The sequence below is a fragment of the Apiospora marii genome, assembly GCF_038362585.1.
Source record: "Apiospora marii strain CBS 49790 chromosome Unknown utg000002l_segment0_segment0, whole genome shotgun sequence".
Classification (NCBI taxonomy): domain Eukaryota; kingdom Fungi; phylum Ascomycota; class Sordariomycetes; order Amphisphaeriales; family Apiosporaceae; genus Apiospora; species Apiospora marii.
This window is the reverse complement of record NW_027117373.1, coordinates 5,148,391-5,163,808: the sequence shown is the minus strand read 5'-3', so window position 1 is coordinate 5,163,808 and position 15,418 is coordinate 5,148,391. Positions and strand designations below refer to the sequence as shown.

The 15,418-nt window shown below is 53.7% G+C and overlaps 5 protein-coding genes across 5 annotated transcripts; 4 read left to right on the top strand and 1 right to left on the bottom strand.

Moving 5' to 3' along the window:
- Positions 1-45: 45 nt before the first annotated feature.
- Positions 46-923, top strand: PG985_003351 (uncharacterized protein; the record flags this gene model as incomplete). Its single annotated transcript, XM_066823120.1, has 2 exons — positions 46-105; positions 270-923. The coding sequence occupies 2 exons, from the start codon at positions 46-48 to the stop codon at positions 921-923; spliced, it is 714 nt and encodes a 237-aa protein (XP_066690552.1).
- Positions 924-4,756: 3,833 nt separating this feature from the next.
- PG985_003350 (uncharacterized protein) lies at positions 4,757-7,612 on the top strand (the record flags this gene model as incomplete). The annotated part of the gene is made up of 1 exon (XM_066823119.1): positions 4,757-7,612. One exon carries the CDS (start codon positions 4,757-4,759, stop codon positions 7,610-7,612), a length of 2,856 nt encoding a protein of 951 aa, XP_066690551.1.
- A 277-nt stretch (positions 7,613-7,889) lies between these two features.
- PG985_003349 (Pristinol synthase) lies at positions 7,890-9,512 on the bottom strand (the record flags this gene model as incomplete). Its single annotated transcript, XM_066823118.1, has 5 exons — positions 7,890-8,022; positions 8,091-8,572; positions 8,685-8,903; positions 8,975-9,149; positions 9,223-9,512. The coding sequence occupies 5 exons, from the start codon at positions 9,510-9,512 to the stop codon at positions 7,890-7,892; spliced, it is 1,299 nt and encodes a 432-aa protein (XP_066690550.1).
- A 1,044-nt stretch (positions 9,513-10,556) lies between these two features.
- PG985_003348 (uncharacterized protein) lies at positions 10,557-11,555 on the top strand (the record flags this gene model as incomplete). The annotated part of the gene is made up of 1 exon (XM_066823117.1): positions 10,557-11,555. The coding sequence occupies one exon, from the start codon at positions 10,557-10,559 to the stop codon at positions 11,553-11,555; it is 999 nt and encodes a 332-aa protein (XP_066690549.1).
- A 407-nt stretch (positions 11,556-11,962) lies between these two features.
- Positions 11,963-15,337, top strand: PG985_003347 (uncharacterized protein; the record flags this gene model as incomplete). The annotated part of the gene is made up of 3 exons (XM_066823116.1): positions 11,963-11,995; positions 12,048-14,157; positions 14,346-15,337. 3 exons carry the CDS (start codon positions 11,963-11,965, stop codon positions 15,335-15,337), a joined length of 3,135 nt encoding a protein of 1,044 aa, XP_066690548.1.
- Positions 15,338-15,418: the final 81 nt, after the last annotated feature.

The window sequence follows — 15,418 nt, the reverse complement described above, 5'->3', positions numbered from 1 at the left end:
CACCGTCATCAACCCCCAGCTATCCATCTACTAGCCGAAGCAACAATGGCACCATTCGGGACCCTCTACACGCCCAAGGAAACCCTCCACCCAAGGGCCAGAAAGGTCAGTCGCCGATGAAGGGCCGGCATAGTTCGTCTCCTTACCCCTCCTGACACATCTGAGGTTCAATTTCAGCGTGGTCATCCAACACATCCTCCCAGGACCATCCCCACCCTTTCTGCCCCTTTCCAGCTCGAACCAGCTCATACTCACGTGTGCTCTGCCAGATCTTTGCCGCGGCTGCCCTCAATGGCCTGGAACTAGAGGTCCCCGCCGACTTCGTCACGAGCGCGTCGAGCAAGACGCCCGAGTACCTCGCCAAGTTCCCTCTGGGCCAGATCCCAGCATTCGAGGGCAAGGCCGCGGCGTCGAGCGCATCCTCTGCCCCTCTCCTCCTGACCGAGAGCACCGCCATCGCGCAGTACGTCGCCGACAGCGGGCCCCGGCGCGAGCAGCTGCTGGGCTGCGACGCCGCGACGCGCGCCCTGAACCAGCAGTGGATCCAGTTCAACGACCTGCAGTTCGAGGCGGCGGCCAAGGACCTCGCGGGCTGGCGCATCGGGTACGCGACCTACTGCGCGGAGAGGGAGGCGAGGGCCGCAGCCGACGTACGGCGGTGGCTAGCTCGGTATGAGGGGCACCTGAAGGAGAAGAGTGGTCGGGCCTGGTTCGTCAACGAGGAGGCTGAGGGGCCTAGCTTGGCGGATCTGGTCGTTGGTGGGACTGTGTTTATTCTGTGTCTTGTTTATATGGATGAGGAGATGCGGGGGGGGTATCCTAATGTGCTTAGGTTCTATGAGGGGCTCTCAAAGGTGACTGGGCTGGGTGAGCTCTATACCTTGCCCCTTTTGGAGAGGCGCAAGGAGCCGGAGCAAGAATGATGGGATAGGTGTGGCGAACAACAATGAGATGAACTAGTCACAGTTTGCTATTATCTGAGTGAGTCTTTGTTTTACCATCAGTGACCCTTCACATCTCTCTAGTAGGTTCGGCTGAGTATGGTTATTGCTTGCTTACCGACTGAACTATCCCAAACTTTGAAAGCCTATTCGTCTAGACACCTGTATCCTATCATCAATTTCCCATTGTGACAGTACAGATCATGAGCCTGTCAAGTAAACAAGTGGATAGTACCATGGCTTACACGAGCCCCTATTTCAACAACTTTCCTGCCCACCTCCCAGTCAACCTAACTAAACCCACACAAAGGGGCAACCCAGCTCCCAAACTTGAAATTGGGTTTTCTTTTCGAGCAAATTGTGGATAGAAATGATAGTCCTTACGTACTGCCATCAAAGTGCCGCACCCTAGACGTCGTCGGGCACTTGCCTGCTTATCTTTCCAAGGTCGGTGACGACACCTGCATCATATAGCGTCGTAACCCACCTTGCTGTCAACAAACACCACTGGTGAGATGGCCGAGTTGGTTATGGCGTCAGGTTAAGGTCACCTTAATATCTTCATCCTGGTGGAGCAATCCGCGTGGGTTCGAATCCCACTCTCATCATGTTTCTTTTTTTGTTCATTTCGCCGACACCACTATTGATAGACCTCCTTTTTTTTTTGACCTGTCATATCTCTTCCAGTTGAATTTTCTCTTTGTCTCTCACCGTACGTCTTCCGAGCTTGAGAATCCAGTCCTTTTGTTCATGTTTTTCTGGACGGTGGTTGCCCAACCTTGAGCTGGAGGATAACTTGACGCCACACGAGCAAGGGTACACATATCATTCCAGTGACCAGATTAGAAAAAGCAACATCAGACTATCGACTTCACCAAAAATGACTCACGCGCACCAGAATACACTGTACTTCATTGTGCCCAGGACGTTCTCTGAGAGGCGTGGACGTTGTACGCCTCTCCTATCTACGCACCTCACCCTAAGGCACTCACCTAACCCAGCGGAGCGTGAATAACTTGCTCACTCCTTCTTGGCGTATACCCAGCTTCGACAAGAAAGTGTACACGTAGGTAGATTAGCACCGAACCAGAGTACCCAAAACGCTTGAGGGCACAACGTGCACCGGATCTGGCCGTTGTGCCATGGCCCAACAGGTTTGTTGATGTAGAAGACGACAAAGACCGCTGGGGCTAGGAGCCGGACATGGCCCCGCCGACAACACGAGGTGTAGGCCATGAAAGTCGGCCAAGATGATATGGTGTTCAGGTGATGGATCTCTTCGCGTGTTTACCTTTGCGGCATGTCTCAAGGCGGCCGGGGATATCCGATGTGCCTTCGAATTCCAAAGCTTCGATAATGTTGTTGTAATCCGGTAGCCGATGATAGCCAGGCACACATTAGACCTGTTAAATTCACCTAAACGGTCGGCGGATATGACAGTTATCGCCGTGGATTTCTTCGCTGGATTTATCCCAGATCAAATCAAGGTTGAATTAGTGCCCAGAATTTGCAGCTCAGGCACCCCACAGTCAGACCTACCCAAAGTATCCAGCTCAGTGGTACCCATAGTGAAATGCATCCATGCCTTCGGGCGAGCTATTTGCGAGTTAGACGGGGGATATTGAGATGTGATACCGAACAACGACCACAAACTCTTGTGGTAATATGGATCGTGATACGGAGATCTTGACAATCCAGAGCTAGCAACCCCTAATACCAGTCGCTGTCACTAGATCAGCCTCATCTTCGGCACTAGACCACTTACATGGCAGTCGGACGGTGTAACCCCACCTCCAAGAAAAGGTACCTAGCCAGCACGTTTTCCCTTTTTCTTGTGTTCCCCAAGGGTCCAAATCCGGCATCTGGGTCCCGAGGCGGCAGTCTGCATATGCAGTCTCTGCAGATCCCCGTGGTGTCAGTTGCTTGTAATATGGATAAATCCATTGGCTCCGCACCAAAGTGGCTCTCTTGTCCTATTCCGGGATCCCGTGACAGCAAGGGACAAAACCCTTCGGGACAGACACAGCTTCGGTTGTCGGCCACGCGACCGTGCGAGACACTGCAATCGGATACCTGTCGAGGTGTCTATGTAACCGACTACCCGTCATTGGGTCGGTGCTAGTCGACGCGCACCGGTCGCCCAGCTTCCGTCTTTCCCGTTCTACGACGCATCACTTGTCATCCCTTTGATCCTGAGATGCGGCGTCCTTAGGCTTCGGCTGCGGCTTTAGGACGCTATTCTCCTAGGAAAATGGCATATTGCTTTCATTTTACCAAGTGTTTTCCTCAGGCCAGCCTCAGCACGAGTACATTTGATGGATGGCAAATCGCAAGTATTTTTGAGGCGATGTCTGTCTAACAGCCATGTTGAACCAAACCCCTGCTCCGCCCCCGGCGTGGCCCCATTCTCCGCTGAGTGTTTTTTGCGTGTTTTAGTGGCCGCAAGCAGCCGCAAGCAGCGAGCCCCACCTATCAACACCCCCTAGCCATAGCCGCTAACCTAGTGGAAATCCGTAGAGCATGGGACCTGTGTTGCGCTCTTTATGCGTAAACGTCGTCCAACGATTCCAACAAATGACACCTAACCCTTTCCATACTTCCATTGCATCTGTCAATGATGCCGTCAGCAATGCATTCTGCCCTCGAAGATCCCGTCAGGCAACAGTCAAGTCCATACCTGAGTGGGCCTAGAGAGACCCCCTATGCACTTGCTAACATATGTAGTGATCTGACTACAACATGGACATGTAAGTTTGCCATTGGGGACTGTGGATTCCTGATCAATGCCCGTGCTCAACTGCGACTTTGACCATTTTTAGTTTACCAAAGTCATGGCACTGACAACCCTTCTGCCCAGCCTAGTCCCTGCCAATTCCCATGGAGGCACCTCGCATTGCTTCAATCTGCGTTGAAGGCAACTTCCACATAGATACATGTAGACACAGTTGATATCGTGTACGTGATACGACAACTGCAGAGTGCCTATCACAACTACACGTACCTGCCCAGCTACATCATACATACTTGAGTGCATCGAGAAGCGAAACATGCCTCAATGCACCATCTCCATATGTTTCTTCATTGTTCCATCCACTTGCATTTGCGCCGTTTCTGCGTCAAGAAAATGCGACAGTGGGATCTCGTAAACACGTGCATTTTCGGGTACCTGACCTGCCTGTAGGGATGGAAGGAGTTAGAAGCTGCGGCTTTTGTGCGTGGGGCGGCACTCTAGATCAAACCATGCCTGCTAGCAGCGCGGCTTCCCTGTCATGATCCACTGGCTGAAAGAAAATTGTCCAGTACCCGTTCGTCCTTCGTCCCCAAAGCTTAAAGAGGAAATCTATGATCAACATATTTGCCCGGCTCCTACTTCAAAACCAGCTGCCTCTTCTTCTAGACCCGAGAACTCTCCCCCATCTGATTAAATTTCACCACACCCTCTTTGGAAAAGGAAAGGATATCCCATCGTCGTTTGATCAATCACATTTGTTTAGCCTTGTCCGCTTCCCAGTGTAACATATCGCATCGCATCACTTCCTCCTTTTATGACCAATCGTGACACCATCAGCTACACCCACATCCACAGGACTGAAAGGGGCTGTCTGCGTTGGTGCCCCGGATGATCACCACGCCCTAGGTGCCGCCAATCAGGTATCGCTCTTGCCTGCACTCATCCCCATTGCCATCTCTCCTTCCCATCACCCGCACTTGCCCCGGAACCGATTGCTCCAGGGCACGTGCAGGCCAACCATTTGGAGGTCCTCTGTACAGCACATTTTGGATTTATATTAGGCCTTGAGTCACCAGCCGCCAACATGGACCAAAACGACCCAGCTACGGAGCCGCTGCTTCGGTCCTCCAGCTCCACCAACAACAACAGTTACCGTTCTATTTCCACATCAGCTTCTTCAACTACCATGACCGCCCCAACCTTCCAGGCCACCCTGGCCATTGGTGGCATGTCTTGCGCCAGTTGTTCCAATTCAATTACCCAGGAGCTCCAGAAGAAGGATTGGATCTCCCGAGTCACCGTCAATCTTGCCACCAGCATTGCAAATATCGAGTTTCACAGCAAAGATCAGGCAGATCAGGTGGTCGAGGCCATCGAGAGCATGGGATTCGACGCCCAACTACTCGAGGGCGTCGTTGATCTGTCCCAAACCCCTCTGCAGGAACGGGCAAGGTCGGTCCAAATCCGTCTCGAAGGCTTCCACTGCGGCCAGTGTCCACTGCGAGCTGTCAGTGCCCTTACTGGAACAGAAGGCATCCTTGGCATCGAAGACGAGCCTACCGAGTCTCTCCCAATAATCAAGATCACTTACATACCATCTGCTCCAACCGTAACGATACGGAAAATTCTCGCCACTCTGGAATCAGCGGATCCAGCCTTCAAGGCTTCCATATATCACCCCCCTACTGCGGAGGAGGTTTCCAGAAAAATCCATGCACATGAGCGAAAGCAGCTTCTCTACCGTGTGTGGCTTACGCTGTCCATGGCTGTCCCTACCTTCATCATTGGAATCGTCTACATGAGTCTGGTTCCGGCCCAGAACCCAGTTCGAAAGTATCTCATGATGCCTTGGGTCTCCGGAATCAATCGAGCACAAATAGCCCTATTTATCATGGCTACTCCCATATTCCTCTTCGCCGCTGACGTCTTCCACCGGAAAGCCCTGAAAGAAGTATACAGCCTCTGGAGACCTGGCAGCGAGGTACCCATACTTCGGCGGTTCTACCACTTCGGAAGCATGAACATGCTCATGTCCCTTGGCACAACTATTGCATACGTTTCCTCATGCTGTCAGCTCATCGCTGCTGCTGTGACCAAGCCGAAGAGCGTCGACGACGCGAACTTCTACTTCGACTCGGTGGTTTTCTTAACGTTGTTCCTCTTGGTCGGCCGAATCATTGAGGCATACAGCAAATCCAAGACTGGTGATGCGGTCGAGGCGCTCGGCAAGCTTCGGCCAACGGAAGCCATCCTGGTCGACCGCAGTGGCACTGGCAACGCGGACAAAGTTGTTGCAGTCGACTTGCTTGACTTTGGCGATCTTGTCCGCATTCCACATGGTGCATCTCCACCGTGTGATGGCAAAGTCGTCGAGGGCAAGACCAAGTTCGACGAATCCAGTTTGACGGGCGAGTCCCGCCTGGTCAACAAGAGCGTCGACGACCAAGTGTTCTCAGGCACAGTGAACAAGGACGCACCTATTGTCATTCAGATCACTGGTGTAGCCGGTTCTTCCATGCTCGACAAGATCGTCAAGATTGTACGAGACGGACAGACGAAGAAAGCCCCGATACAAGAGATTGCAGACGTCCTCACATCCTACTTCGTACCGGGTATCACACTGATCGCCATCCTTACATGGCTTATTTGGTTGATACTGGGTCTCAGTGGCGTGGTTCCAGAGTCTTGGATGAGTGTGTCGTCAGGTGGCTGGGTTGCCTTTTCGTTGCAGTTCGCCATTTCGGTCTTCGTCGTTGCCTGCCCCTGCGGCTTGGGCCTTGCGGCTCCTACTGCTCTTTTTGTGGGTGGAGGCCTGGCGGCGAAGCACGGCATACTTGCCAACGGTGGCGGCGCAGCATTTGAGAAAGCGAGCAACATCGATTGTGTCGTGTTTGACAAGACTGGCACCTTGACGGAAGGAGGAGAGCCCAAGGTCGTCGACACCTTGTGTTATCCGGGAGAAACTGTCGAGGACGGCACGCGAAGCACACTCTTTGCCGTACTTAGGGCCGTCGAGGAGAACAGCAGCCATCCCATTGCCAAAGCCATCGTCTCGCACTGCGCACGCCAGACAGATCAACGCACTGAAGTCACCGATGTGGAGGAGATACCGGGTCGAGGCTTGAAGGCCACGTGCTCTTCTTTCAACATGGCAGTCGGCAACGAAGCCCTCATGAACGACTTGAAGGCCCCGATAACCACCAATATCGCCAACAAGATCCATGACTGGCAGACCGAAGCCAAGTCGGTTGCCTTCATCGCGACGCAGTCAGAGACGAACTCATCGTGGAAGGTTGTGGCGGCTTTATCGATTGAAGATCGCATCCGAGATGAGGCTGCAGCCGTGATCAAAGACCTGCGTACCCGTGGGACCAACGTATGGATGTTGTCAGGCGACAATGTGAAGACGGCACGAGCAGTAGCACTGCGCATCGGCATTCCCGAGAACAATGTCATCGCCGAGGTTCTACCTGCGGACAAGGCGGCGAAGGTCACCTATCTTCAGTCCACGTTGAAGGCTGGAGCCAATGAAGAGTCAACACGTCGCGCTACAGTCGCCATGATTGGTGACGGCATCAACGATGCACCCGCATTGAGCACTGCCGATATTGGTATTGCCATTGGGTCAGGATCTGATGTTGCCATCTCCTCGGCCGACTTTGTGTTGGTTCAGAGCGATTTGCGCAGCGTGGTGACCTTACTAGACCTGAGCAAAAAGGTATTCCAACGGATCAAGCTCAATTTCGCCTGGGCACTGGTGTACAATGTGGTGGCCATCCCGTTTGCCGCCGGATGCTTCTACGCAATCGAGACACGAGGTGGCCATGTGCAGCTGGATCCGGTATGGGCTAGTTTGGCAATGGCGTTGAGCAGCATTAGTGTGGTATTGAGCAGTCTGGCGTTGCGTAGCCGGATCCCAGGCTTGGGCTTCAGAGCTTAGATTGTATTTATGGTGTATGATACCCCCGGGAGAGCAGTAACGAAGAAAATCCTAATATATAATCTATGATCATCAATTGCCCCACGACCAGTGACGCCTTGGATCAAATTATCTCGGTGTATTCACTTAAATCTAGTCAACCAACCACCGAGCAAGAAGACTACGCAAATGCAGATGCCGGAGCTTTCTATATCAGGATTGGATAAACGTCGAGCTGGTATTGCCCAGCGCTTATTGCTTTAGTGTAGGGTGTTTCCTGCTTCCCACAAATTCCATCTTATTCCACCGCTGTAAACCGTCTTGGCCCATTTGACTCCGGGGCTTCCCTTTCCTCGCGACCCAGAATCATGACATAATTTCCGTCGGAGTCGAGCTCTCGATCCAGAAACCCGTACCTGGCATTATTAAAACTGGGATAGGGGTCAATGCCAAGTGTCAAGAAATGAGAGAGAATCGTGTGATGCGAAAAGCCCCTTACCTCCACCGCATGTTAGTGGTGATCATGTTTTTGGCGTTCCAGGTCAGTGTCTCGATCTGGGCGCCATAGGCGGTGCCAGAGTACTTGGCCAGGAGGCGCGCCTCGGCCTCGAGCATGGCGTCGGTCGCGGCGTCGAGCTCGGCGACGGCGCGGTCGATGCCGCGCTGGGCGTCCATGCCACCACCGCCATCGCTGCCGTCGCGGCCGTCGCCGCCCCCGGCCAGCAGCACGACGAGGTTATCGAGGAAGCCGGCGCGGAACTCCTTGCCGAGGCTCACGATGTCGTTGTTGATCCAGTGGCGCGCGACGACGGCGCGCTGGAGCCGGTCCATCTCGGGCGAGCGCATGACGGCGTCGGGCAGGGTGAGGGCGTTGGCGTACTCGAGGTTCGTGACGACTTGGCGGATGCAGCTGCTGCCTTGGCGGTAGTGGCGGTAGTAGGGGAGGGTGGGCATACGGCCGCTTAGGCGGTTCTCCCATTCCTGCGAGGCGGCGTCGGTTAGGAGGGTTCAAAAGTGAGGGAGTTGGCATGATCATAGCAAGGGAAACCAATCTATATACAGCCCATTGTTATGCTGCTGGGGAGGAGCTTACCATGCGGTAGCAGTCAAAGGTAAACTTGGCCTCGGTAGCTACCCGCTGCCTTTGTGAGAGGGTGCATTTCTCGGCGACGGCGCGCCCGAACTCGGCATAGGCCAGGACCGCTGGGTCCGTGTAGGTGTCCCGCGCGTATCCGTCGGGTTCTGGAAGCCCGAGGCTGCGGTACACGTAGCCGATGGTCTGGCTGTGGAGCTCCTCGAGCTCTGGGGAGTTCTGAACAGAAAACAGAAGTAGAATATTAGCATCAGGAGTCTCTCGTGTTTCTGACGGCTGGTACTACTGACAAAGTTGCGGTGGTCGGAGAAGGTGTCCAGCATATCGTCCACGATGAACATCCAGCTCTGGAACACAATCAGCGCCTCGAGCCGGTCCAGGCTGGCGCGCGGGTACCAGCCGCCAAGAAGGCCGTCAATGTCCGCGTTTTGGAGCGCCTCTCGAAGGATGGGGTTCGTGCAGTATCTGCCGGAGTAAGCGGTCTGCAATCAGCACCACGTCCAGGCACGAAGGTAAGTATATACGTGTCAGCCCTCACCGAGTAAGCATGTCAGTCACTTTGCCGCTCACGGCGTAGCTGTGGGGATTAAGTTCGCAGGGCCAGTCTTTTACCGGGCCCCGCGTCAGGAGATTCGGGATGCGGATCGTCTGGCCATGGAGCTGCGAGAGGATCCGGTCTCGTTCGGAACTCAGGGGCCGCGACTGCTGCAAGAGCTGCCGTCTATCGACCATGAATTTCGACAGTGGCCTCGCGGCGATACTGGAGACGGCGGTCCTACAGCGGACAACCGCTGCCAGTTGGCTTCCGATTCCCCGGCGAGTCGCCATGAAGATGAGTTTCAGATCAGGAGATGACTTGTCTTATGTTGGTACATTCGGCGATGTTTGCTTTAATATCCTCTGGTATTCCAATCCCTTTGCTAGGGAGGCAAGAGGGGAAATACGATAGTAATACGACATTCACCTCGCAGCCTGGGGGACCCATTTCGGACATTGTTTACGGAATGCAGGGCTCTGTTGGAGAAGAAACATCCACACTCGCACTGAAACGGGACGGTCGGCCGCATTTGCTCTACCTGCGGTTTGCTCAAGCCACCCCGTTCGCCTGGCTGACGTGGACAGCCCGCCCGCTGCATCGTGGTATAACACAACTTATCAGGTATGCATAATATCGCCCGGAGAGGCTGCATATGGAGTCGCTAGACGTCCTAGGGCAGTTCAAATCACGCCATAGCCTTCTTGGAAGAAGGCGCATTAGTCTGACTGCCTCGTAGGTGTAGAATATCCGTAGGAGCCATGACACCTTCTCAATTTCGACATGTTGGCTAGTTCTTTTCAGGTATGCTACCCGAGCTTACTGGGCCAGGGGTACCATGTTCAAGTTTGCTATGGTGGATATCCAAGTGTTGCTATTGGCTGGGAACGGCCCGTGTTTGCTGCCCATGTCTTGGCCATGCGGGGTTTTTTCGCCATGCTCCAGCTGAGCATGCAAGGAGTTCGGCGGTCCAGGTTACAATCATAAGACAAGCTGGAAGACAGGGCATGGTACGTCAATGAGCTTCGTCTGCGATTGGTCCACGATGGCTGCTTGCCATCCAACCCTGGCATCCAGACGGGCGCCACAGCCCCGGGCCCTTGATGCGATGTGATCTCGGAAGCCCTGGGGACGGGCGATCGGACACAGTTTCTCCATCCGTCATCCCCCACTTGAGCGCCTCGCTGGATAGGGGTCAAGACGGGCCGCCGCCAAGCTCCCCCACTTTCGGTTCTCGTGACGACCTGCTCGATGACCGATCCATCCAATTGCTCTCCTTCCAACTGTTGCACGACATAGCAGCCGCGCCCGCTTTGAATTTTATATTTTCCCTTACCATGAAATCAAACGTCCGTCTGCTGACGCAGCTGCCTTCTAATGGCCTGTACGAGGGGTTTGTCGTGTTGTCTGACGGCTCCCTCCTGGTGGCCCGGGCCGACGAGCCGGAGCTGTACCAGGTCGACGTCGGCGCAAATGGCGAGGACGAGGTCAGGCTGCTGTCTAGGTTTCAGGAGGTCCCCGGCATCAACGGCATTATCAACATATGTGGCATCCCCGGGAACGACGAAGAGTTCATCGTGCTGGTCGGTCTTGTCGATCTGCAGGCGGTCCGGGTCTCCAATTACCAAGTCTGGAGGTTCTCCCTCGGCACCCCTGGCGGCGGCGGCCACTCAAGGTGGGAAAAGGTGACGTCTCTTGACAATACCGGCTTCTATCTCAGTATCGCCACCATCTCCGACCGGATACTTCTCGTGACGGACTCGGCCCGATGTCGCGTTGAGAGCATCGACTTGGCCACAGGCGGCGCCGAGGTCCTCGTGACGCACCCGTCCTTCAAGCCCGCCACGGAAGCGGATTTCTTCGGTATTAACCGCCTTTGCGTAGCCGACGAAGGCCTCGTCTGGTTCACCAACAGCAGCCGAAACGTGCTGGGGAGGTTTCGCGTCGCCATGCCAGAGGGAAAGAAGACGGCACCGCGCCTGGTGGGCGAGGTCGAGATCGTGGCCGAGCGCTTGCCGGCTTGCGATGGGTTCGCGGTGCTGCCGGACGGCTCGGCGGCGTTTTTGGTGACCATGCACGACGACAAGCTGGTCCGGGTGGACTTGACGGGGCGGGAGAAGTCGGCACGCGACGTCGGGCTCGACCTGGTGAACCCTTCGGTGGTGGGTCTGATCCCGAGGCCCGGGTCCAAAGGCGGCGGTGGGCTGCAGCTGTGTGTCATATGCAATGGGGAATTCGAAGCCGCGTGGAAAAACCACGACCCGAACGCCGGATGGCGGGATATTGCGGATATTGTTGATCAGGTCAAGGTCACAATAACGGTCACGGAGGAGTAAGGGATAGACCATTTTACCAAGAACATCAATATGCATCTCTAATGTACCTTCAAAATACAGCTGCCAGGAAACGAGAACCCTGTCAATCCAGTGCGGCCACATTTCAAGATGCAATAAAGATGACCCACTAAGTATGCGAGCTGCTGGCTTAGAATGCATCGATAATGATGTGACCGGGCGGGGGCAGATCTCCTTGGCGGAGTGAGATTCCGTGACGACGCCTGCTTACCCCTCAGCTTCTAACATCCCACCTAATCTTCCAAACTTGCACGTAGTCCGGGCCTTTACACCAAAGTCCCGTTACCAATCATTTTAGGACCAATCTATCTTGCGGAGGAAGCATTCCATGATACGACTAGTTCCCGGTTGCGACGCCACGATTGCTATCCTCCAAGGCACCAACCATAATGGAAGGCGACGTGGCTCAAGCGGCAATCAAGGTAATGCACTCAGGTTCTCCACCTTTCCTCGCCTAAGCTAATTTGATACCAGGGGCAAACACTATGTACAAGATGCGAGTCGCTCGAATTGAGTGTTGACCGTTTCGTTTTTGGGAACCGTCCACTTGCGATATCTCGCGAGAGGTCGTCTACTCATCTGCCCAAGTCTGGCTCCAGATTACGTATCAATTCGGGGAGAAATTTGAGAAATCTCGCCAGGCTTGAAGAATTGCACTCATCCATGTCTCGATGTGCCTTTTGCGAGTTGCTGTACTTGGCTATGCAACGGTACGGCTCGGGCAATGTCAACGGCTCGACCGCATGCTCGCTGTGCTGGGAAATTGACAGACGACAGGAGGACTCAAGGAGCGCTGTCTTGGCGAAAAGCTCACGTCGCATACGCCTTAGCTGGACAGAAACAAACGGCAAAACTCAGAACGTCTACATCGTATTTGTACCTCCACAGAGCTCAGCACGGCCAGAAACAGACTCAAGACCGCAACCACCCGGCCAGATTAGCAATCCGACCCAGACATTTGACACAGATACAGAGGTCCAAGCCTTGATAAAAACCTGGTTAGGAACATGTCTCAGCGAACATCAAGGCAGTTGCACGGAGACACACCATAACGCAGAACAGTTCAAGTCGCTTGTGGACGAAACGTACTTTGGGGTCATCGATGTGGTTGACATGCAGCTCAAAGAACTTCCAGTTAAAGACGGAAAACCTGGTCCTTATGTGGCTTTGAGCTACGTTTGGGGCCAGGAAACACGAGGAGAATCGGATTATGTCTCGACTCGAACGACGGTCATGCAATATATCGAACGTGGTGGCCTCGAAAAGGTATGGCCAAGACTTCCAAGTACAATCCATGATAGCATTGAACTGGTCAGATGCCTGGGATATCGCTATCTGTGGATCGATGCTTTCTGTATAGTTCAGGACAGTGGCAATTCTTGGAAACTGAACTCCGAAGCCATGCATCTGATCTATGGCAACGCTCTTTTCACCATCTGTGCAGCTGAAGGCGAGGACTGTTCTGCCGGCCTCAGAGCGGCCTGGTCTACCATAAAGCCCGACCAGGATAGAGGGGACCCAATGAGGCACCCCACGACCGGCACAGATCCGATCAGGATACAATGCACCCCCGAGATTTGTCTCATGGTCACAAGGCCCCTAGAAGCAGTGGTCAACGATTCAACATGGAACACACGTGCATGGACTTTCCAGGAACGAATCCTTTCACGCAGGTGTCTGATATTTGCGGAAAATCGAGTATACTTCCAGTGCAGAGCCAACAGTCTATCTCAAGACACCTACAGCAAAGTACAGAACAGTGGGGCATCACTGGATCTAATGAACTCATCGATTCAGCCGCTTCAAGAGATCCAACAACGGCCCATCTGGTGTTACATGAAATATGTTTCCATGTACACTGGCCGCCGGCTAACCAAGGCGAGCGACATATTAGCGGCATTTCGGGGCATATCGTGGCTCCTTGGTCGATATCTGAGAGCGCCGTTGCTATTTAACCTGCCCATCTCGCACTTTGACCTCGCCTTGCTTTGGTCTCCGACCCAGCCGATTACATTGAGACGACCGGACCGTGTCGCCGCGTCTGGCACAAAGGGATGTACCCAAGACTTGAATGGCAACTGTTCGTGCCAGATGAGTCACTCTTCCAAGGAGGACAGGACTTTTCCCACATGGTCATGGTCCGGTTGGGAGGGTGGAAAGGTCGAGTATCACTTAGACAGTGTCGACGGGTGTTTGACCAGTATACGCGATTGGCTCAAGCATCATACTTGGATTCAGTGGTATGTTCGCAATGAAAAGGGGCATCTTCGACCTTTATGGGAGACCATGCAGCGTACAAGCGAATCCGAGTTGTCAACCATTCCCAGAGGTGATTATCAGGACAACAAAAAGTGGCAAGGCTACAGCACCCGGAGTACGAACGAGGCGAAGGTTGTCAGTCGACCTGCAGAGGATGTGCGAAAATTGCCAAGCCCTGAGGGAAAGATGCAAGCAGCCGAGCAAGAAGCACGCAGTCACGGTTACACCTATCCCAAGAAGGCGGCGACCCGGTTTCACACTCGGGAAAAACAACACGCCGACAATCTGTACCCGAATGATCGGCCAGTAGGAGGCATTGGCAAAAGTGAGATTCCTGCGCGAAATCCTTTCTACCAGTACGATGAGCGAGATTAATGACTGGAAACCTAGGACACGTTACAATAAATACTGAGCCCAACAATATCTGTAAGATAACCGCCTTCTATCATTGAAGAGATTCTGAGAGAGGAAATCGACCGATCATGAAGTATGATGAATACTGACTCAATATAGGGACTTCCAGTGACCCAGATTTTGACACTAGTAGCAGTGCAAAAGATCCGACGCGGCATGCTTCGTATGGCACTATCAATGATTTATTCAACGATCACGTGGAAGGACAACGTCGCAACTCGGTGACATATGACAAGATTCGAGTTGGGAATAAAGAATACGTTACTCGACCACCTAGCATCGGAATTGACAGAATGACGAGGACACGAAATCCCGAACTTGGCCAAAAACAAGGACCCGTTCAGACCAACGCCGCGTCTTCCAGCGACAGCGATGAAGGTGCTCGTGATCCTGGTTTACCCAGATATGGGCCGGCTCAGCTCGCATGGGACGGCGATGCGAACGGCTCCGACCTGAGCAACAGACGCCTGCCATATAGAGATCGATACGGCCGACTCATTCCTCCCGGTTTTCCGAGAGCCGATGATAACATGTTTAAGTCCATTCTGCCAGATAACCCGTTTGGAGTTATCAGAAATGATTCAATCGGGGAGACAGAGGCCGACAGCCAGTATATGCCTATCCTGCAATTCTTCACATGGCGCAAATGGCTATCCGTGACCATCCGAGACGAAGCTACAGCACCATTATCATCTCCTACCGCGGATCTCGATGCTAATACAGAGAACGACAACAGCAACATCGAGAAAAAGACCGACGTTACCACCGTGCGCGAATGCGACATTCTGGACGACAACGGGGACTGGTGTGGGTCTGCCGTTTTGGACGATTTCCCGATCCGTTCCCTAGATGAGGAAGAGGACGAGGTCCCTTTCATTGCTATCTCGGATGCGAAAGCATTCACACTGAGAGAGTGCCCGACCTGGAATTACTACATCCCGAAAGAGCGCCACGAGTCGGAGTGGGATCTGTACTACGTCTTGCTACTGCAGAGGGACCACGAAAGAGGGCTGTGGGAAAGACGTGGCCTTGGCAAGGTGTTCAAGGCTGCCTTCCGCAACAAGGAGTGGGCCGAGATCAAACTGGGTTGATGCCACGGGAATCATCCCCAGCGTTTACCTTGGGACACCCTTTTACCAATGCGATAGGAACTGCGATGTGGCGGAGCTGTG